At 41.2% G+C, this 22424-nt stretch overlaps 1 protein-coding gene across 4 annotated transcripts in view; it reads right to left on the bottom strand.

The window, feature by feature from the left end:
• Nucleotides 1–22424, bottom strand: part of piezo1 (piezo-type mechanosensitive ion channel component 1) — a 204794-nt gene that overhangs the window by 26381 nt on the left and 155989 nt on the right. For all 4 annotated transcript variants that reach the window (XM_031313782.2, XM_031313783.2, XM_031313781.2 and 1 more), the window contains exons 28-36: nucleotides 22194–22283; nucleotides 17187–17269; nucleotides 14542–14610; nucleotides 14324–14418; nucleotides 13216–13354; nucleotides 5341–5409; nucleotides 3757–3929; nucleotides 3536–3642; nucleotides 2578–2754 (exon numbers count right to left, since the gene is read on the bottom strand). In XM_031313782.2, coding sequence (XP_031169642.1) covers nucleotides 2578–2754; nucleotides 3536–3642; nucleotides 3757–3929; nucleotides 5341–5409; nucleotides 13216–13354; nucleotides 14324–14418; nucleotides 14542–14610; nucleotides 17187–17269; nucleotides 22194–22283 — 1002 coding nt within the window. The remainder of the gene's footprint in view (nucleotides 1–2577; nucleotides 2755–3535; nucleotides 3643–3756; nucleotides 3930–5340; nucleotides 5410–13215; nucleotides 13355–14323; nucleotides 14419–14541; nucleotides 14611–17186; nucleotides 17270–22193; nucleotides 22284–22424) is intronic.

The raw sequence follows: 22424 nt of genomic DNA, 5'->3' as shown, positions 1-22424 counted from the left end.
GTGTGTAGAGTAACAGACAGTGTACAGAGTAGAGTAACAATGAAGCGAAACTACCCAAGTGGTGCTGAAAAAAGGAGGAAGCGGGAGGAAAGCAAAACGTTTTTAAAAAAATTGCCGAAGTTAACAAAGTTTATTGTGATGCCCGCCGCTGACAATGACAACAACACTACAACCCATGCTACAACCACCATCACGACCGTTAGCACTGCTGCTAGCGAGGAGGAGCTACCTGTTGCTGCCGACAGTGCCAGCCGAGGCTGCTCAAGTGATATTGCTGCTAACGTTATGGATATGGAATCAGTGATAGCAAGATTTGCTGAGGCCACAGCTCGCAAGGTCAGATTATAGCGCTTTAGACATGACAATACAGACTCACTCACACACACACACACACAGACACTCACACACTCACTCACACACAGACACTCTCACACAGATACACTCACTCACTCACTCACACACAGACACTCACTCACACATAAACACTCACCCACTCACTCACTCACACAGACACTCTCACACAGACACACTCACACAGACACACTCACTCACACACACACACACACACACACACACACACACACACACACACACTCTCACACAGATACACTCACTCACACACAGACACTCACTCACTCACTCACAGACACACTCACTCACACACAGACACTCACTCACTCACACACTCACTCACACACAGACACTCTCACACAGACACACACACACACACACACACACACACACACACACACAGTCTCCTCCCTCTGACACTGTGTCAGAGGGAGGAGACTGAGAGAAACTCGAGGTTTCTTCTCTCTCATTTCCTCATTCATTCATTCAGTCTGTATCAGGTGCATTTTAATGCAGTTTGTTATCTGCATGAATAAAAACTTAATAAATAAAACTTATTGTTAGGCAGATTATAAAACGTTTTTTTCTCAAACATGTCATGTCCTTTTGTCGACGATCCCGTTGATGAAAAAGCTGTATTACTTCACAGAGAGTTTATGTCGGGAGATGATATTGAGTCCCGACTAAATGTATTTTCATTTCCACATAACCGTTTTGAGAGGTATTTTTTTTCACAGTCCATCAGATATGTAGATACCTTATCCGTCCTCATATCACTAACATCCACCATCGTGGACATGCTTTAACATCCCAGCAGATTCTTTGTGTCGCATTACGTTTTTTGCAAACGGCAGTTTTCTTTATTGGTGATCAGATCATACTGTAGGCTAATAGTAAAGCCACTCGTCAGAAAAGTGTGACCCGCTCTGAAACGTTTTTTAAAAGTTTTTTGTATTGTTCCCTGGACACAAACCAGTGAGAGACATAAAAAAGAAATAAATGATTATAAATTATAGTTCTGTTAATGATCATGGTGCTGCAGCCTCAGAATGGGATATAGTAGGCCTAGTAGTTTACTTTTTCGCCAGTAGGATTGCACCCAAATGAAATTATAGGTGTAATACAATTCCAGTTTTCATTAGTAGGCTAATATTATAAGTTAACTGTGATTAAATATGAAATTAATACACTTTTAATGCTTACGCATTGACTCGAGCAGCAATTTTCTCCCACACCAATTCTCTCTCTTTTGCAGCAGCAGCCGCTGTCTTACTTTTTTAACGAAATACATGTTCAAACTCGCTGTTTGTGCGCATGAGTATTTCCGCCGACCCGTTTGTTTGTGGTTGTTACCATGGTGAATCGTAGAATCATGGCTCCATTCATGCTGCCTTTTTATTGTGGTGGTGCACGCGCGTGAACCTACTCTGAGTTGATTGAACCAACTCATATCAGCTGTTCTGGAACCGAAAACTCTTCCCATCTCAGGGTAAATCAACTCAGACATCAGGGTTAGACTCAGAGTTTGTTAAACCTTCTACCTGAAACGGACCCCCGAAGTCTAGACATCATTGCTGTGTGAAGACTGCTGAAGAGAAGTTACAAGTAGGACTTTCTTAGAAAAATAAGGATTGACAAAAGGGGGGAAACAAGAGATGTAGAGGGCCCCATGTCTGTGTTTGCCTTGGGCCCCAAAATGACTAAATCCGCCCGTGAAAATAGTCTCAGGGAGGAACTTGTTTTGGTGAAACATTTGCACCCAGCAAAAAAAACCGCCACATACAATATTAAATGAAGTTAACTGTTCACACAATACAGTAACGTGAGCTATTTAAATTAGTTGGATACATGGTTAAACCTCATTTGCTCTTACCAGTGTATCACCGTGTGTACTTCGTCCATAGCAATCCCTGCCAATTAGTACCAAAACGTCCCAGTTAAATAGTTAATGCCATAAACAGGTTATTTTTAAATCTTTTCAATATTCCCCGAAAGAACCAAGCAGGCCAGCCTTGTTGCACGATTAAATATTTTTTTTTTTAAACTTGCCATTTTCAGCAGGTAGCTTTCTAGCTCAAAGTTTGTTGTTTCCCGAAGCGAACAAAGTTTGAGAACGGCAACACACAGAGAGCGGGAAGTGAGGGACATCCGACGTGTGCCTCACGTCATGTCAGGCAATTATCCTGGAAATGTACTTTGGTTGATCTAGAATACCACAGTATCTACCTGTCTCCCAGCAGCTCACTGGCTGTTCTGGAATGTCTGTGTTGTTGTTTGGATGGCACTGGTACCAGATCCATGCTGCTGGATGGAGGTTCTGGACTCAAGAGGTTCCCAGTGCTGTTGAGCCTTGGCCTGGGGGTAGACCGGCCTGTCACACCCCTGCTATCCACCTCAAGGCAGCTTAAGGAGTGATTCAAACACATACAGATAAAATTATGAATATATAAAAACCGAAAAACTGAAGATCGAAAGCCCCCCTAACTGCCCCCTATGAAACAGCTGGGCATAACAAACACACTAAACAGTGACAGTGATACCCGGTTTAGCTCACAATACATCCAAAGTAGACTAAGTTACCGTATGCAACACTTGAAATGCAACGATGCATCGGTAACGTATTCTCTCATTGTAATTGAATTGTCTGAGCAAAACATTCATCGTAACTATATGACCTCCCGGTAACGCTAACTCAGTAATACAATGGGTAAAGATTTTTACGACAGCAGGTGTGGTAAAACACTATCGCTTTTGTCCAAAGGGACCGCGAGAATCAACACAAACTGAAAGTTACTTTTAGCCACTTTAACAAGAAGAAATTACAACAATTATGATAGAATTTCCATTACTTTTTTTCAGCTCCTTTACATCTAAAAAAAAAAATCAAAAAACTCACAACTACACACACGTGAGCCCTGTGTCTTTGCGTAACGTAGAGTTTTTCCTGCCTGCCTCTACAACGTGTAGACAGCCAATCACCAGCATTGTTAGATATTGGTACAAGCATGCTGTATGCTTATTGGCTCACTGACACTGATGAGATTTACTCCTTAGGTATTGAAATTAGGCATTGAATGACAAGGCATTTTTTTGACACACGATACTATGGAGGCTGTTTGGGTCGGTGCCTAAAAAGTATCAAAGTTCGGTACACAAGCCCTAAGTGGCTCTTTTCCACACTAACCTGTATCTGGTGGAGTCTACATCAGTCTCATCCAAACAAGTCTCCAGCGTGGGATTCTCACTGCCCTGAGATACCTGGTCGTCTGTGGAGTCTGCTGTTGTAAGATGCTGCCAATCAGAGGGAGACAGACTGAAGTTAGTGATTGTCCGTGTTTTTCTGTGCTGAATGTTCAATTCCAAAGATCAGTGTTTACTCAACAAACATCTATGTGTTGTGTTTACCTGCTGTATCTTGTGTATGATGAAGTAGCGTTCATTGCACAGAACAGTAGATGTCTCTCTGTACTGTTTAGTCAGGAGGTTGAGCCAATGAGTCAGTCCATCCACCATGGCCAGAACTATGGCCAATAAGAAGCGCAAGATATCCAAGATCCTCTGAACCATCTCACCATGACCTGCAGCACACAGACAGAGAGATCGGGAAAGGAAAAGAGAAGGGCAGGTGATACAGTAAAGGAAGCAAACTGTGACTGACTGTACATTTAGCAGGTTCTGAGAAACCTTCATCTACTGTGTGTACTTTTTCTATACTATATTAATTATAACTTCGTCAACCTGGAACATATTTTCCTATTTTTTTGTGTCTAAGTGACCGATGGGAACAACAATCTTTGAAATTCGTGCCATTTTTGCCACAGACATGTTCAGTGTCTGACAACATTATGGAAAAGATCGCTACTGAGGTCGATCCTTTTGTTAAAGAGTAAGATCCTTTTTGTTTAACCAGAAACATCCCCAAAACCACTATAGCCAAACCCACCAAACAGTAATGTTATCATCATAAAATACACCATTCAAAGTGGACAGAAACAAAATGAAACCATCAAAAGCTGTCTTGGTTCGTCTTTTCACTATTCCAACAATCACCACCCTGATTTGGTTGAAAGAAACCCTTAATTCACCCATTTACATTTGAAAATATGATGGCTCTATACACACTAAAATGAATGTTTAATTTATTAATTTGAATGTAGTCTGGTGGGTTTGGTGATAGCAATTTCAAAAAGGTATCTCTGAAGGGATCCTTTCCATAATGTTGTCTGACACTTATAATAATAATCTGAGCATGTCAGTGGTAAATACAGCACTTTTAGTGGATGAAGCACATTTGCCCTATATGATTACATTACAGCTTGGTTCACGGCTGCCGGTTACAGCGTTCTTGCTCAATACTGAACCAATTTTAAAGATTCTTGTTCACATTAGTCACTTAGACACCAATGTATGGGAAAATAGGGTCCAGGTTGAAAAATACCTAAATTACCCTTTAATGCTTCTGCCAGTTGAAATAATTTAAAGTTTGAGCGCAGCGCTCTGCCACAATTTCAAAGCAGTGTTTCCCGTCAAGGGTAGTGCTTCCTCCGAGTTGTCTCCACCGCTCTCCTCAAAGGTAATCAATGGAACAGCCAGTGCAGAGCGATTTTACCGCAGATCATGTGAAGGCAGCTTTTTTTTTTTTTTAAGATTATTTCTTTGGGGCTTTTCCCTTTATTATAGTGACAGTGGATAGACACGAAAGGGGGCGAGAGAGATAGGGGATGACATGCAGCAAAGGGCTGCAGGTCAGATTTGAACCCGGGCCGCTGCAGGACTCAGCCAACATGGGGCGAACACTCTTACTGGGTGAGCTAGAGGCCGCCCCGTGAAGGTAGCTTTAAGACTGATTGTATGCTTTCTGAACACACAATCAATATACTCAAAGTATCTGTTAGTTACGCAAAGAAAGCCATTCATTCACTACACACTGTAAAATGGAAACAACAACAGCATGTTGCGATGGTGAAAGCTAAGAAAATGTTAACCAACCAGACTCCTGTTCCTCTGGCTCCTCTTCCTGAAGCCCAGGCTCCTCAAACACATCATTGTCACCACAACCTGCACATAGTAATATAAAACGTACACTTTAAACAAATTATTCAGTAATTAAAGTAAAATATATATTTTGAAAGAGGGCTTGTGGTTTATGGAAGGGGCAAAGCAAGCCTTTTGTCTTCTCTTTTTTTAGATGTTTTTGTTAGTCTTTATGATTACTAAGTGGTATATATGCATTTAGATTAGATTTAACTTTGTTATCGCCCACTGAGACAACAAAATGCAGTTGCTGTAGCATCTAACCAGAAGTGCAAAAACTGTAATGCAGAGTTCAGCAAGGTGAAAGCTGAGGGGAAGAAGATGCATCTGTGCTTGCTGGTCGTGGAACAGAGAGTCTTGGGCTGAATCTCACATCCCTTATTTGACAGCTCCTCGGTCCTCGGCTAAACCGGAAGATGTTCTGGCCCTTCGTGAAGGCCGTCTCAAAGCTCTTATTCCTGCCCCGAGGAATGAGGAGCGAGCATCGAGGAGGGATCTTCGAGGAGCTATGAGCAAGGATACACAAGAGCAGCCTTCCTGAAGCCGTGCAGCTGAAAGCCGTTGCTAACTCCGCCCATACAGCTAACCAATTCACAGTGATGTGACGCTTCAGAGGAAAGGATGTCTCATCCCTCTAAAACATATTTCCTCGTTTCCTCTCTCCTCGCATGTTTTCCTTGCATCTCTCCCATGCTTCCTCGGTTGGACAGACTAAGACACAGGGAAGGGAGGCAAGTGGAGGAGCCGGGGATGCAATTTAAGGGAAGTGAGAAGGAGCCCTGTAGCGCTTCCCAGAGGGAAGGTTGGCAAACAGTCTGTGGCTGGAATGAGGTGTCCCCATAGACTATACCCTATGCTGGATATGATATAATAGATCCCACATACTTACGTACAGACTATACAGTAGCTATGTTTCCATCCACACGTTTTTATCCGAATTAAGTGATATCGAATGAAAAATGCCTTATGGAAACAGTAAAATTCGATTGAATTTCATGAATATCGACTCAAATGAAATACGTTCGGTCTCATCGGATTTTATCTTGATCGATATATACGGCTTATGCGATAAACGCTGATGGAAACGTTATTTGCCGAATAAATAATGAATTGCGATTATGTTTTAGGTCATTTTAAGGTTGCAACCCGCCACAAAACAAAGAAGAAGAAGTTTTAGTTCATTTCCGCCCAGTATTTCCGCTCTGTTTGCACACATGGCGGGTGTCAACAAAGACAGATGGAAGTGGACGAACGAGGAGACGCACTACCGGGAGTGCCGACACAAATGTCCCCTATGATGCAACGATCGTCTACCACAGCCTGTAGTACGATTGATGGCCAGCCCTTTCTATTGACAAAATCCCTGTAGCCTTCAGCAGGGGGTCTAATCAGGATGTGAGTCCCGTCTATTGCGCCATACACCTGTGGCACAAGGTGCGCTCTGGAGTTACGCAGCGAGATATCATGTGCCTCATCCACTCCAGGTAGGTATATATATCTTCGCATCATCCTCGTTCGTATGGCATTGCACACACATTGTAAACACACCGGTGCACGGGGGTTTTGCTGACTACAAACGTTTCGCCTACCACTATGTACTCTGCGCATGTAGCTAGTTTGTAGAGCGCAAAGGCGATACGCTTCTCGGTTGGAACCGGAGGGCGATAGCATGCGACATCTGGGAAAAGGGACGGGCCAAAAAAATTACACAACAGGTCAAATGTTGTGTTGGTCATCCGAAAATGCTTCAACCAAAGGGTTTCCGTGAAGTGTCTCTGAACCACGATCTCCCAGAACTGTCCGTTGTCGTCGGGCATTTACATGCATCTGCATCATCATAGCAATGTGTTGATAGCATCGTTGTTTTCTTATTATAGCTTGATATGTCGCTATCAGCTGGCACATAAGCACTATTACAACTTGTGCAATATTGATCATTTGTTGGTAGATGGCATGATCCATTTTGTCTAGCAAAACTTTGTTCGCAAAAGTTAGCTTGAATGTTGTGTAGTAGTAGTTGTGCAGTGCGAAAATGAATGGAAACACCTTAAAATGTCTAAAATCACCCAATAACAGGCAATCACTTGTTCAAACCAGGATTGATGGAAGGGGTTTTTTTGGACTGGAGGGAGAGGGGCCTACGTTGCATTTCAGATTTTTACATAGATAACAATTTTGCCTCTTTCCCTATGCTCCAGGCTAGATATCACCTCCCTCAATCACATTTTTATCGATATTTACAGGTGAGACATTTTTTTAGGGAACACGTTTCTAATTTCCCAAATAGACCACACAATTATAATTTTTATGATACACTTCTCTTACAACCAAACTCCAAACACTTGATTTCCCACTTTATCACTGCCTTTGAGACACCAGCGGGTACCAGTCATCTCAGGGAGGCATGGGCAAAAGAACTGGGAGTTCCACTGTCAGAGGAATTATGGAAGGAGGGCCTGTCTGGTATACAGAAGTGTTCTATAAACTCTAGATATCGGTTAATTCAGTTTAAAGTCATACATAGACTGCATTATTCCAAAACTAAACTTAATAGAATATTTGAATCAGTGTCTCCCATGTGTGATAGATGTGGCGGAGCAGAAGGTTCACTTTCACATTTATTCTGGTACTGCCCAGTACTGGACAACTTTTGGAGTGACATATTTAATTGGTTCTCTAAGCAATATAAAATAAACATTCAACCAGACTGTAACCTGGCAATCTTTGGCTCCTCTGAAAAGACATCGACCCTTCCCACTGTAAGCAGGCACTTAAAACAGGCATGGTAGCGGCCAAGAAATTGATTTTACTCAACTGGAAGTCTCCATCATCTCCTTGCTTTAAAAGGTGGCTCAACGAAATGGTTTGTGTTTCTAGGATGGAACAGATTCGCCTTAGCAGAGGGGATGCACCAAACTATTATGAGAAAGCGTGGAAACCATTTTTGGCTTTACTTGATGAGACCCCTATATGACCAAAATATAAAACAGGCTTCTATGTATTTTTTCGCCACTGACTAAGGGTTTGATTCTCCTCTCTGGGCCTTTTTTTTTTTTTTTCTTCCTTTTTTTTTTTTTTTTTGTGTGTGTAATTGTTCTTTTTGGTTTTGTTTTGTTTTCTATTTATACTCCTGACGGAATCATGAGACAGGAAGCACTGGACTACTATGGTTATTGTATATACTCTCTTATAGCCTCTGTCTTTCTTTTATTACTTCATTTACTTCATGTAACAATGTCAGATGTTGTATACCCATCAGATTTTTTCTATTTTTTGTAAAAGTTTAAAAAAGTTAAAATAAAATATATATATATATATATATATATATATATATATATATATATATATATATATATATAAAAATAAATAAATTTCTAAAATCAATTCGATATACCAATTTGATCGCAAAACAGCATGTGACGTCATTACGCACAGGTTTTTATTCGCTTTAAAGCCGTTGGATGGAAACACACTTTCACCAGCGTTATTCGCATGAGTTTTTTTACCGAACTTCAGATAATTCGATTGACAAGTGGATGGAAACTTAGCTACTGTCAAACATAGGCTACTGTTCATGCAGGAGCTGCTGGCTGATTTGTCAAAAAGGGGAAAAGTGCACACAGAGTTTTGGTTTTTCCAAAATAAATTGACCAGTTTCTATTTCTTCACAGAGGTAGCCTAAATTTGTTTTTATTTTTATTTTTTATTTAACCTTTATTTATCCAGGTAAGTCGATTGAGAACAATTTCTTATTTGCAACGATGACCTGTCACATTCACACAGTTACACATTCATACCTGGAAGCTGCCCAGTACAACCACAGTCTGAACTGCTGGCTACTGAGCAGCTCCACTGGAGCGGTTGGGGTTAAGGGCCTTGCTCAAGGGCACCTCAGTGGTGGTAATGAGGGACGGACAAGCGCTGCTCTTTCACTTTCCCCACCCAGATTTGGGGATTGAACCTGCGACCTCCTGGTCACAAGCTTGCTTCTTTAACCTTCAGGGCACCACTGACAGTGTGCTGGGAAGCCAGTGTGCTTGGTGTGTTCACAGCACCTTTCATTGCTTAAGGAATATAATATTTTGCGTCACTATCATACTCATTTCCTCTTCCATCCTTTTTTTTTATTATTATTTTTAGGTTCACTGAGAGGAAGCCTCTCTTTTGCAGGAATGCCCTGATCACATTCACAGTTTCTTTTTTTTTTACCTTTATTTATCCAGGTAAGATCGATTGAGAACAATTTCTAATTTGCAACGACGACCTGTCACATTCACACAGTTACACATTGTTGGAACCATCCAGTAGTGGGTTAAACGTTATATTTTTCAAACAAAGGATTTCCGGCCAACATGTGCTCAGAGACAATGGGCCTGAGACAAAGAAAGGGCCTGCATGTAGACTTTGCAGCCTAACAGTTCACACCTACAGTCATGTGAACAAATCAGGACACCCATGCTAAAGTTGACTAAAAAGAGGAATAAAAAAATAATCTTTAGGAAATTGATCTTAATGCCTTAATTAAAAAAATGAGGAAAAATCCAATCTTTAAGGACACTAATCATTTGTGAATGATTAATGTATCGTAAATAAATAAATGTTCTTCCTTAAAATACAGGGGGCATAAGTACACCCCTATGTTAAATTCCCATAGAGGCAGGCAGATTTTTATTTTTAAAGGCCAGTTATTTCATGGATCCAGGATACTATGCATCCTGATAAAGTTCCCTTGGCCTTTGGAATTAAAATAGCCCCACATCATCACATACCCTTCACCATACCTAGGAATTGGCATGGTTTTATTTCAGTCAGCCTAACAACTGGTTTGATTTGCATTGAGAGATGATTTTATGGAAAGTACCCCATGCCAATCTCTAGGTATGGTGAACGGTATGTGATGATGTGACCGTCGAGTCCAATCTATTTTCTGTGAATGCACTCTGATCACGGTGCATTGTTGATAGGTTGTGTTGAATATGTAGCTTGTTCAGACTGTAAATGCTATTGTGCTTCTCCCACTGCTGAGGAGTTTAGTTACTGTTCGGCGAGATAATAATCTCCGTCGGTCCGTCTGTTCACAGCTGCGAGGCAGCGAGAACGCCACCCCGTGGTCTGTGTAGACCGGCGGAGCCGTGTTATCTCCGCAGAGAATCAGCTGTTTAGCGCACCAGAGTGGTTAAAATGAACGTCCCCTCAGTCAGACAAAATTCTCAGAGTCTGCCCTAATTTCACATTAGCCCAGACCTGAGTGACTGAGAGGGCTGGTCATTATCGATAAATAGGATCTAAGTGTGTCTCTTTCTTTCCCCTTTCTTCTTTCACTAACCGCTCACACACACACATATACGAACAACTGCGCTCCTTGGAGCGTCTTTTTGTCAGCAACACGTTAGTTGGAGAGCTAACTGGCTAGCTTAGCCACGTGGAGCTGAAACAACGAGTGTCTCATCACATGCTGGTTTGTATTTGTTTTGTTTGTAGTCTAAAAAAGGGTATATTGGTTTTAATTGATCGAAGGATTATTGATTGGCCATTGATCATTTTTTTGTTAATAAATTCTACTATATTTTAAATAGCAGTTGTCTGTGATTGTTTTGTGTATTTTGTTGTAATAATTGTTGGTTGAACACAGGTCAGTGCTCAAATTCACATTTCCTTTGTTCCTTTAGAATATACCAGATAAATTAATCAAATTAATTCAGATCGGTATTTTAAAGGGAACACCACCTAAATTACTGTTTCACAGTTTGATTATTGGTCTCTGATTCCAGGGTGGTGCCCTGTTTTGATTGTTTGTCGATTTGATAAAGTTATTAATAACCATATTCATAGTTTTATTAATATTGATAAAACATCTTTGATAATTTGCCAATAATTGAATCTGTACACCTACGAATTCCCAACAACATTCATACCTGGAAGCTGCCCAGTACAACCACAGTCTGATCTGCTGCCACTGAGCAGCTCCACTGGAGCGGTTTGGGTTAAGGGCCTTTCTCAAGGGCACCTCAGTGGTGGTAATGAGGGAGGGACAAGCGCTGCTCTTTCACTTTCCCCACCCAGATTTTATCCTCCCGGTCCCAAGCCTGCTTCCTTAACCCCTAGGCCACCACTGCTCATACCTGGAAGCTGCCAGAATAAGTTAAAAACTGAGATATATTGTTGAATTTTAACTTCTTTTTCTTAAGATATCTCAGGCTGTTCATCATCTGTATTGTAAATAGATTGTTTATTATGTACTTGTACCCCTCTACACTGAAAGATAGGGAGAGTTGTTATTAATCAGTGTCATGCCGCTTGAAAACATGTTCTACTTTGTTTCAGCAGTTCAGTGTGGTTTGTTTATCTTTGTAACCATAGTAACGTAGTACCAGTGCATGTTGGGAAACAGGAAGTAAAATTGCCATGCGGTAATCAGCTACAGGAATGCGTGAGCTCTACCAGTCGTCAGTTTCTGAGTCGATCGCTTTTCTTTCTCCCTTTTTGCTAAAGCAACGTCTGTATGTATTTCTCATCGTGTAACATTAGGTTACTGCTTATTTTAATTTTGTAAGAGTATTGAGACAGTTAAGAAGCTAATTAGTTCGTGCTAGGCTAAGTTAGCTTTATGTTTATTACTGCTGGTTGTTTTTACTAGCTTGACTGTGTTTATCATATAGGCTACACTGCTATGTTAGCTAAGCGGTGCTATTTACACTGTTGCTGTGTATTTGGGTTTGATTAATAATATAGACATCTCATTGTACTGTATTGCAGTTTCACAAAATTCCCAGTAAATTTCATGGAAATGAATCAGCTGTGTCCTGGAGTTTCTTGGGAGTGTTTAAGCTGAATGCAACATAGCCCATGACAATCAGTTATTATACAATGTTTTTTCTGGTTCGACCCACTTAAAATCAAATTGGGCTGTATGTGGCCCATGAACTAAAATTAGTTTGACTCATGACTTAGGCTAAGGTTGCCCTTAAATTTTCATCCAAGAATGCCTTAGACTTCCTTAGGATGTTGTAAGGGAATTGTAAGGGATTGAAGTTGATCGGATTAAATCTCTATGAGGAGTTCTTTAAAGTACGACATGTGGAAATGGCCAAAATCGCACTAATTTCTAACTTTGAAATCAAAATGGCGGACTTCCTGTTGGGTTTAGGGTATGGCTCCAATAATGTTTTTTGTACATCTTGACATGTTACATATGTTTACCAACTTTCGTGAGTCTACGTTAAACGCACTGCAGGGGCTCCATTTTTTTTAACTTTAAGCCATTTTTGTGCGCCTATTCCCGAAACCCTTAAAATACGTACATTTTCACCAGACTTGATGCGACCGCCAATTTTGGTGAGTTTTTGAATATGTTAAGCCCCTCAAAAAGCCAATTCATTTGCAGAAAATAATTCCTTCAGTTTCAATAGGGCCTTCGCCGCTGTCGGCGCTCGGGCCCTAATAATGGCCAGAAAAGCATTTTGGCAGAACATTCAGATGTCACAGTGAAGTTACCTTTTGGGTATAAATAGTCATCACTTCATTATTTTATCCTATGAGACATTTGTGTGAAAAGTTATTATAATTAGTGTACGGATTTTTGAGTTATGGCCAAAAACAGATCTTGACCTTTGACCACCAAAATCTAATCAGTTCATTCCTGAGTCTAAGTGGACAGTTTTGCCAAATGTGAGGAGAGTCCTTTAAGGCGTTCCTGAGATATTGCGTTCACAAGACTGAAGATGGACGGATGGATGGACGAACCGGCAGACAAACTGAAAACATACTGCCTCCGGCCACGGCGGTCGCCGGCATGGAGACGTAAAAGGAAGGGATGTAAGAATATCTAACCTGTCACAGAATAAGCCTCCTGTTGTGAATCCACTCTTCCTTCTTTCTCTTTTTTCTCAATCCTCCTCAACTGTTTCTGGTGTCTCTGACGTTCTCTCAAAGCTGTTTTCACACTGCTCACCCACGCCTGGTACGCCAACTGAGGGGGGAAGAAACGGCACAATAAACATATGAAAATTAGAGTTTCAACAAAGCATGTTCACCATAGCAGTGTTAAACATTTCAAATATTTTTTATAGGGCTGTCAAACGATTAATTTTTTTTAATCGCTGAATATCTATAGTTAATCGCGATTAATCGCATGTTTTATCACATGATTAAAATTCTATTATTTTGCATTTCAGAACTGCTTTTAAGTACATTTTAACAATGGAAAGCAATTCTTACCAGTGTATCTTGACTGGGAATCAAATGAATGCAAAGAAAGTTACTTGACTAACTTGACTTTAAGATTTGTATTTGTTTATTATTTATTTACTGTAAACAAAAGAAAAATGTGTGAATCTGTCATTATTGCACAATTCCTCGTAAATAAAAAGTGCCATTCAGAATTGTGTTTTCTGCTGTCTTTCTCCATCATGCCTGCAGCAGCAAGATGTGTTACGAGGAAGTATGTCAGCTTGATGATGAGAAAGGTGTGGCTAAGGGTCAAAGTAGTAGCCTGTTAGGCACGATGCAAAGCCGAGTGAAGTGCAAAATAAATTAATAAATGGCGGCATGCAATTAAAAAAAATTAACGCTCAGCCCTTAATCACATCGCGATTAACGCGTTAATGCTGACAGCCCTAATTTTTTTATAAACATTTTTTAGAACAACTGAAACTGTATGCAATATACAACATCAGTTAATTGTTTAAAAACAGATACTGAGGACATGTGACTCCACATACTACTGTCTACTGTAGCAACCTGATGATGGACTGTCTCTGCTCATGTTGTAGGTCCACTGCTGTGTTTGTCCACACATTCTACATTACAGCTGGTAGTAAACTGCACATTGGCATGCATTATGACAAACATGTCAATATAAAACTGACTCCTATAGAAATGCTACATGGATATATTATATATAAGTGAATACATTTTGTGAGTCAGTTGTGTGTCTGACCTGAGAGGCAGTCTGTTTCTGAGGTTTCTGTTCTTCAGACTCCTCTTCATCCTCAGTGTCTGATTCAAACAGGTAGTACTCTCCGGAGTGCAGCACTGTGAGTAGAAGAAACACATAACAATGTCATCTATCTCACTATATGAAGATGATCTGAAGTTAGATCAGAAGGACTACTTGTCCTTGTTGTAAGTCAAGACAAAACAGAGTGTTTGTCATACCTTTAGCATGGTCCAACCACGGCTGGTGCCACTTTTTCTTCCTGGAACTCTTCTTGTCTGTCTGGGTGTCTGGAAGGAAACAAGATAAGGTTTAGATTAGACAGAAAAAGTGCTACCTAATGATTTGCTAATCTTAAGGTGTGTTCAGACTAAAGGCAAAGCACATTTTCCGCGCGCAGCAAATACATGCAAAATCAATTACGCAATAGACGCAAATTTGCGCAAATACGTGTCCGCTTGGGTTGAAATGTTTCAACTTGGGCAAAAGATTAATGTGACGCTGTGTCACAAAAGCCTATCAATGTTAAGATTCTCCTGTTGTCGCAGAGAAATGGAGAACTAATTGTCTAATTGACAAACTAATTGTCGTTGTCTGTGGGAACCCAGAGCTCTACGACTTAACATCAGTACTTTACAGAGGACAGAACAAAAAACAAGAAGGCTTGGAGAAAAGTGAGCGAAGCCATAGGACTGAAAGTTCTGAAAATACTGAACACACCTAATACATAAATACATAAATATAACCCGAGGGTGGCGCTAGAGTGAAGGCCATTGGATCATAAAATGAAATGGTTTATCTTTATGGAAACAAGAATGTGCCCAGTAGATTTCATGGTATATTGTCTATAAGATTAGCAAGAACATATTTATGATAATATATTAAAGGGATACTTCACCAATTAGCATTAGGCTTTGTATCAGTAGAAACCCGGTAGTATTTTCAAATGACCGTGCTTTCCTCCCTTGTGTCCCCCTGAGACGAGAGTTCTCTGTATTGTAGGTCTGGAAAAAAGCCTCTGATGACGCAAAAATCATCATTTAGTGTCATCGGAGGCATTTTTGCCCAGAGGCTATGGACTATAGCCAGCTAGTTCCGCATGTTTTCAACCCGCCCATAGGGGGTGGGACTGTCACTACCAATGCAAGTCGAGTGTCAGCCATCTTGGAGCTACGCTAAACAGGTTCTCTCTTTTCAGCAGCAAACTTTTACAACTATTATGTGCATTCAAACTACCGCACATGTGTACCACCGGGATACATTGGTACAGATCGGAGAATATGCAGGAAACTTTATTACAGACGGAATGCTTGACACACTACGCGAGCTTCGCCTGCTACGGAGACCAGCACCTCAGCCTGCGGTGTCGCTCGATGCCGTTAGCCAGGGAAAGGGACCTCGAAAGCGGTGTGCGTGAAAGCGGAAAAGCAGGTTGAGGGCAGGAGTTCGAGCTAGCTGGAAAGCTAACGCTAGCCGGCCACCTGTCCCATCCATTCGGCTTGCAAGTTTTCGCTCATTAGACAACAAACTGGACTACATCCAACTTCAACGAAACTCCCAACGCAAGTTCAGAGACTGCTGTGTTTTTGTTTTTGTGGAAACATGGCTGAACAACAGTGTACCAGACGCTATCTAGCAGAAATGGGGTGCTTGTATCCAACTACTGCTCACCGCTGGTGGAGTTTGTGACTGTTAAATGCCGACCATTCTACGCAAATTCACGGCTGTGTTTATACTCGGTGTTTAGCTACATCCAACCAAGCACTAATGCTATCAATGCGTTAGCTGAACTTTACGGAGCCTATAATGTGTGTGCACTAAAGGTAGCCTGTTTCGTATGTCGTTTTTATATATATTAAATGTGTAACACCACTTGAGCCACGGTGAAACGTTGTTTCGTGTATATGGTTGAAATGACAATAAAACACACTTGATTTGACTCACTCTCTGTAACCAATTTCACTGTCTAAGTCTGTAACTGGTAGGCGTGGCTTGGGAGTGGCCTCGTAGGGAAGCGAAGCAAGTGCATTCTGGGAGTTGTTGTCTTTCATCCACGAGCCAAAAATACATTTTCTGGCTTTTCTCGGTCTAGAAGGCACCAACTTCTAAAAAAATTTCACATTTCTACTACATAAATGACCCAATTTAAAACCTATTCATCTTTCCACCGGTGAAATATCCCTTTAACTATGTTTATATAGTACCTTTCAAAAACAAAGTTGCAACATGCTTTACAATAAAACAATTATATATATCAGGGTTGCGACCATGGCTGTTGTTGCTCCCCTCTGTTTGTACTTGGTGCCCTTCTGAAAATCGTATGCCCATCGGCCACTGTAGCATTGGTGAACAGCTGCATGGATCCACTTTTTTTCTTCTGTCACTGCCTCTCTGCCCTCTCCTGTCAAGTCCGCCCAGGTAATGCTCATGTACTCAATTTGACAAATCAACACATGTGGTGTGACAATAAAAATACAAGAGTGATAGAGTTCTTGTTTTGAAATTTGTGGCGAGAAACGTGACAGTCACTACCCAGACGGAACTGCCGTTGTTACTGCGTATGTGTAACCCTCAGCAGAGATGAGAAGGAAGCGAGATGGCTCACTTGTTTGCTACTTCCATCATCAGCTCTGGAAAATCATATCAATTATATTATATGAGTTAATGTCGCGCTGAGTGTAAAATATAAATATACTTGACGAATGACGCACTTCACTGCTGGGTTCAGTTTTTTTAAAATGACAATGACAACCCCTGCTGCTACAGCTAAAAACAGGTTGACATAGCGACATGTAAACTAGTAAACTAGTTTTCTAACTGCTTGCCGAATATTTTCCCAGTCAACGAGTAAACTAGTGAGTCCTACCAGCAGTCTGGCTCCCGTGAGAATCTTCACTTGTTTTGTGTCCACCTCTGTACTTCTGCTGCTTGGAGCGAATTCTCCGCATCCTGAGAGAAGAGGACAGGAAAAGAAAGGGCAGGAGACAGAATAATTAAACTTATTAACTTAAGTAATATTTGCTGTGGGCTAATGTAAAGCAATGTATTCTATCTATATCTACCTGGTGCCTACCATGGTATATTTAGGTCAGGTGCCACATCCAATCCACAAATTTAATTTGGTTAGGATAAGCGGTATTTTGTTTAGAAGCCAGGTGGGCCCAGAGCAAGGAGCCAAATTTACATTATGTTGGAAGATTGATTTCAAACAAGATCTTGTGTAATTTGTTAATTACACAAATTCTTCAGTTCAAAAAGTGGACTGGGCATTTGAATGACTTTGATGCTATAAAAGATGTGTGTACCAAATAGAGCCAGACTACGCATTCTTTTTGATTAATTTATAAACCCCTGAACTTTAATAGCTTATATGTTTTAATAGAATAAAAGCTGAATGTAACCTATCCTTGTTGTGAGGTAATTTCTTTTGCATATATGTAGCCAAAAGTTTGTGGACACCCTTGCCACAAAAACAAAAACACTACAGCATACAAAGATATTTTAGACAGAAGTTTTCTTCCAACTTTGTGTCAGCAGTTCGGGGTTCTCCCTTTCCTGTTTAAACATAACAATGCCCCCATGCACAAAGCCAGGTCTATAAATAAATGTGTTGTAAAATGGTGCTGCGGCTCCTTTAAGAGAGCTCCGTGTGTGTGGGAAGGGTGCAGAGGAAAAATAGAGAAGAAGGAAGCAGACGTGTGAATGCGACAGGAGCAGCGTTGGTGGAATAAGTTTAAGTTTTGTACACAGTGTGTGTGGTGTTTGAAATAAACTCCAGACTAAAAGCTAAGCTCATTCATTTGCTCACCAGAAACGGGATTTTAACCCCAATGTTATTTATCTTATAACGTCGGCCCTGGATGCAACAAGTCTCCGCTGGTTTTCTGACTATGGTCGGAAAAGAAGCAATCAGGAAAGGTTAACAAATGGTTTTCCCACTTTGGTGTGGAAGAACGTTTGTGCTAATCCAGTAGATGTAAAGACATTCCACTGGATAAGTGAAAACTTTGTGGTGTGGGCACCATGAAAATCTTTAACACATTTAATGGCAAACCATCTGATCTTTCACTGACAAAAATGACAACCTCATAAAATACATACATACATACAGGAAAAATCAGAGGAGGAAAAAAGTAGGATTTGAATGTCTGTACAAAATTACAAAATGTAAAGCAGTTATGACGGGGTCCAAGCCTCCGCGGTGCGAGTTGCCCCCGACGACCCGGGGAGCATGCGAAAGTGGAACCCAAAGCGGAACTCAAAGCGGAACGGTGGGGAGGCAAATGTCAGTAAATATCGAGAGGTGTGAGCTGCAAGGTCTGTGGTACATTGCCATTGCAAATATCCCATTAACATTGATTGAGTAAAAGGGCCAAAACTCATCTACGTTGACTATAGCAGTGATTTTCAACCACTGTGCCGCGGCACACTAGTGTGCTGTGAGAGATTGTCCTGTGTGCCGTGGGAAATTATCCGATTTTACTTAATTGGTCCAACAAATTTTTTTTATTGGGTTACTGCAAATAATTTGCCATTGTTGCACATCTGTGCCTGCAATGTGATGACTGGCAGATAAATTAAATACTATGCCGTGTCAGTAGGTGGCAGTATAGCGCAATAATGACCTTGTTGATTTAAGACAATAGAATTACGCTTGAAAGGTGGCAGTGACGGGATGTAAGCAGTAGGGCCGAGATCATCGATGTAAGCCTGCAACAGCGATGGATACATTTTTAAAAAGGAAAAATGCAGATTCTGATCTGGGCACTGGACAAAATTCTAACCCAAATGAAGAACCTAGTATGAGTGGTGGTCAAAAGAAAGCAAAAACGGTGAGCTCGAGGCAATACAACGAAAGTTATCTTTCGTTAGGATTTACTTTCACCGGGGATCCAACTGCGCCGACTCCGTTATGCTTGGTGTGTGGGGAAAAGCTATCCAACAGTGCCATGGTCCTAAGCAAGCTTAAACGCCATCTCCAAACGAAACACCCGTCATTTCAAAACAAGAACACGGACTATTTTGTCCGCCTGCGTGAACACACTGAGAAACAGGTAACGTTAATGAGAAAAACCACAAAGGTGTCTGAGAGAGCTCTCAAGCTAGCTACTTAGTCGCTGAACTAGTAACCAAATCAAAAAAGCCACACACTGTGGCAGAAACATTAATATTACCTGCCTGCAAAGCCATTGTGAATGAGATGCTCGGCCCTGACGCGGTTAAAGAAGTAGCCAGTCCCTCTCAGATAACACAATTGCCAGACGTATTTCTGACATGTCTGCAGACATAGACTGTGTTGTTTTGGAAAAGATACGCATCAGTGGGACATTAGTGGACATGCTCAACACTTGGCCAATGTGCGTTTTGTGGATGGAGAAGCCATCAGAGAAAACTTCCTATTTTGCAAAAAAATTGCCAGAAAAAACAACAGGAGAGGAAATGTTTCGGGTCACAACAGAATATCTTCAACAAGGAGGACTTAAGTGGGAAAACTGCACGAATGTCTGCACTGATGGTCGGGTGCTGCAAAGGCTTCGTTAGCAGAGTGAAAGAGAGACACCCAGATGTTCTTGTTAGGCGCTGTTTTTTGCACCACGAGGCACTTGTTGCCAAAACTTTACCAGCAGACCTAGCTCCTGTGTTGGAGGATGTCGTGCGCATGGTAAACTTCGTAAAGACCAGACCTCTAAAAAGCCGCATATTTGCATCTTTATGTGAGGAAATGGGAGCGGAGCATAAAGCCTTATTGCTCCACATGGAGGTCTGATGGTTGCTGCGCGGCAAAGTGTTGGCCCGTGTGTATGAGCTGCGGGAGGAACTTAAAAGTGTTTTTGACTGATGAGAGGTGCAATGACGCAAAGCTGCTTGCATCTGATGAGTGGTGTGCAAGGCAGATATATTTCAGCATCTGAATGAAGTGAACACACGAATGCAAGGCCAAAATGAAAACCAGCTCACAAGCACAGATAGTCACTATAGCATGGCTGATCTTCACCAAATTTGGTACAGAGCCTCAGCGCAGCATGCCAAACAAGCATCACAAGTTTCATGTTGAGAGCAATTACTACGGCGAGAGAAATTGCAATTGCAAATGTCCCATTTATATGCATTGAGTTATTTGCCAAAACACATAGACGTTGATTATAGCGCCCCCTAATAGCCAATCTTCGCCAAATGTGGTACAGAGCATCGTAGTGGGATGTTGAACAATAATCGCAAGTTTTTGCTTGCATTTAATTTGGCTGAGATATGATAACGTTTGTGTTTGGTAGCTAGCTAGGAAAATTTGTTTGGTCATAAAATGTGCATACTTTAATATAGCAAAATTATTTTAATAACTTGTAGTCAGGTCCATCTGGAGATGCTAGGTACCACACAGCCTAGGAGGAGTTTGGAAAATTTGGGTTTGCACATTGCGCGATATTGCGAAAAAACTTCTTAGCGGAATTGGGCGTGGCCAATATCATGTGATTCAGCTTGATTCAAGGAACACGTGGATGTAAGGTTTTCTAATGTGTAATGTGGGAGTAAAAGTCAATAACACATTATAGTGCCACATGTGTAATTTTTGGTAAGTGAGGTCTATGACCCATTAAACATCTACCCTGTAAATTTAAAGTTCCTCAGATTAGTGTAAGTGGTGAATCAAACGTGAGTCCCATAGGCCACGTCCACTTTGACCAATCAGTACCCCACTGTAGGGGTGGCCTCAGGAGTGGCCCTAGATGGTACCCTCAAAATTTTGTCAAAATCAGATGAGCTGCTTATGAGATATAAACTTTTGTACTTGCCCCCTAGTGGCCAATTTTCGTAAAATGGGTGGGACCCCCAAACAAGAATCTAAAGTTTCACGTTGATAGCATTTATTTTGGTCGAGATATGGCAAAGTTGATGTTTTCATAGCTAGCTACACAAATTTGTTTGTGTGTAATTCGCACAGACCAAATTTAAAGTCGATGGGATGAAATCTCTAGGAGTTCGTTGAAGTACGACATGTGGAAATGGCCAAAAACACACTAATTTCGAACTTTCAATTCAAAATGGCGGATTACCTGTTGGGTTTAGGGGGAAATGATTCAGCTGATGTATGAAAAAGCAACATGAGAGGATGAGGGCTGCTGGTGGTCACAGGGGTAACACACACTGCAGCCTGCAGTTCAGTGTGCCCGTCCATTTCATCTAAATAACACTTGGATAAAAAAAACAAACATAGATTTTGTCTCACTGTGCTTTAGATTGTGACTGCTGTGAAACGCTCAGAAAACAAAGTTTTATTTCTCTGATTCACAGCACTGTTACGCCACTATCTCTCTTAGCTCGCTCAAGCTCGCTGCCAACATCTCCACGGCCGGCAGTTCAGATCTCTCTCTTTTTTTCTCTGTCGGGAAGCTGACAGCAAAGCCTAACTTTACTTTTAATGTTATCAAGCAAAGAGAAATGTTTTCTCCTTGTCCTAAAATTGTCCTAAATCGTAGAGTACCTTCCTGTTTTATGAATGAAGAGGTGCGTGAGTGTGTGTGTTTCACGAATTAGCAACGGTCATCCCTGCAAACCCACCCCGAAGGTTTCTTTACTTTCAGAAAGTACTACCCCCAATCAGGGACTTTTGGGGGGGGGTAAAATGTCCCCGAAAAATGTGCCCAGAACTTAATTTAGACCCTGGTCCCTCCGGTTGAAAAGCAATGAGTTCCTCAGAAGGTTTCTAGTTCAGGGGGAAAGTTCCTGAGGTCGAAAAGCGTCCCTAGTGCCTTCACCTGCTATCAGCCTGTGTTGTAGGCAACTTAAGGTACAACATTCCATTTTTAAGAATTTCATCATCCAGCTCCCAAAAGCAAATTTCATTAGCTGCACTTACTGAACGGTGAATACTTACGATCTCTTGAGTTGTGACAGAGACTTCTTCTCGGCTTGTTGGTGGAATTTAATGTTCTTCACGATACTGGCTCTAAAGAGCTCAAACCCCCTGGAAGGAAGAAACAGCTGTCATTGCATTTGTTAGCCATGTACTACCATTAGAAAGTAACTGGGGAGCCAAGATCTACAGCAGCTTCATTTCAATTAACAAAGAAAGTGTGGCAAATTCATAATAGGAGCCTGTAAATGT

Source organism: Sander lucioperca, chromosome 15 (assembly GCF_008315115.2).
Source record: "Sander lucioperca isolate FBNREF2018 chromosome 15, SLUC_FBN_1.2, whole genome shotgun sequence".
NCBI lineage: Eukaryota > Metazoa > Chordata > Actinopteri > Perciformes > Percidae > Sander > Sander lucioperca.
This window is presented reverse-complemented; position numbering and strand designations above follow the sequence as displayed.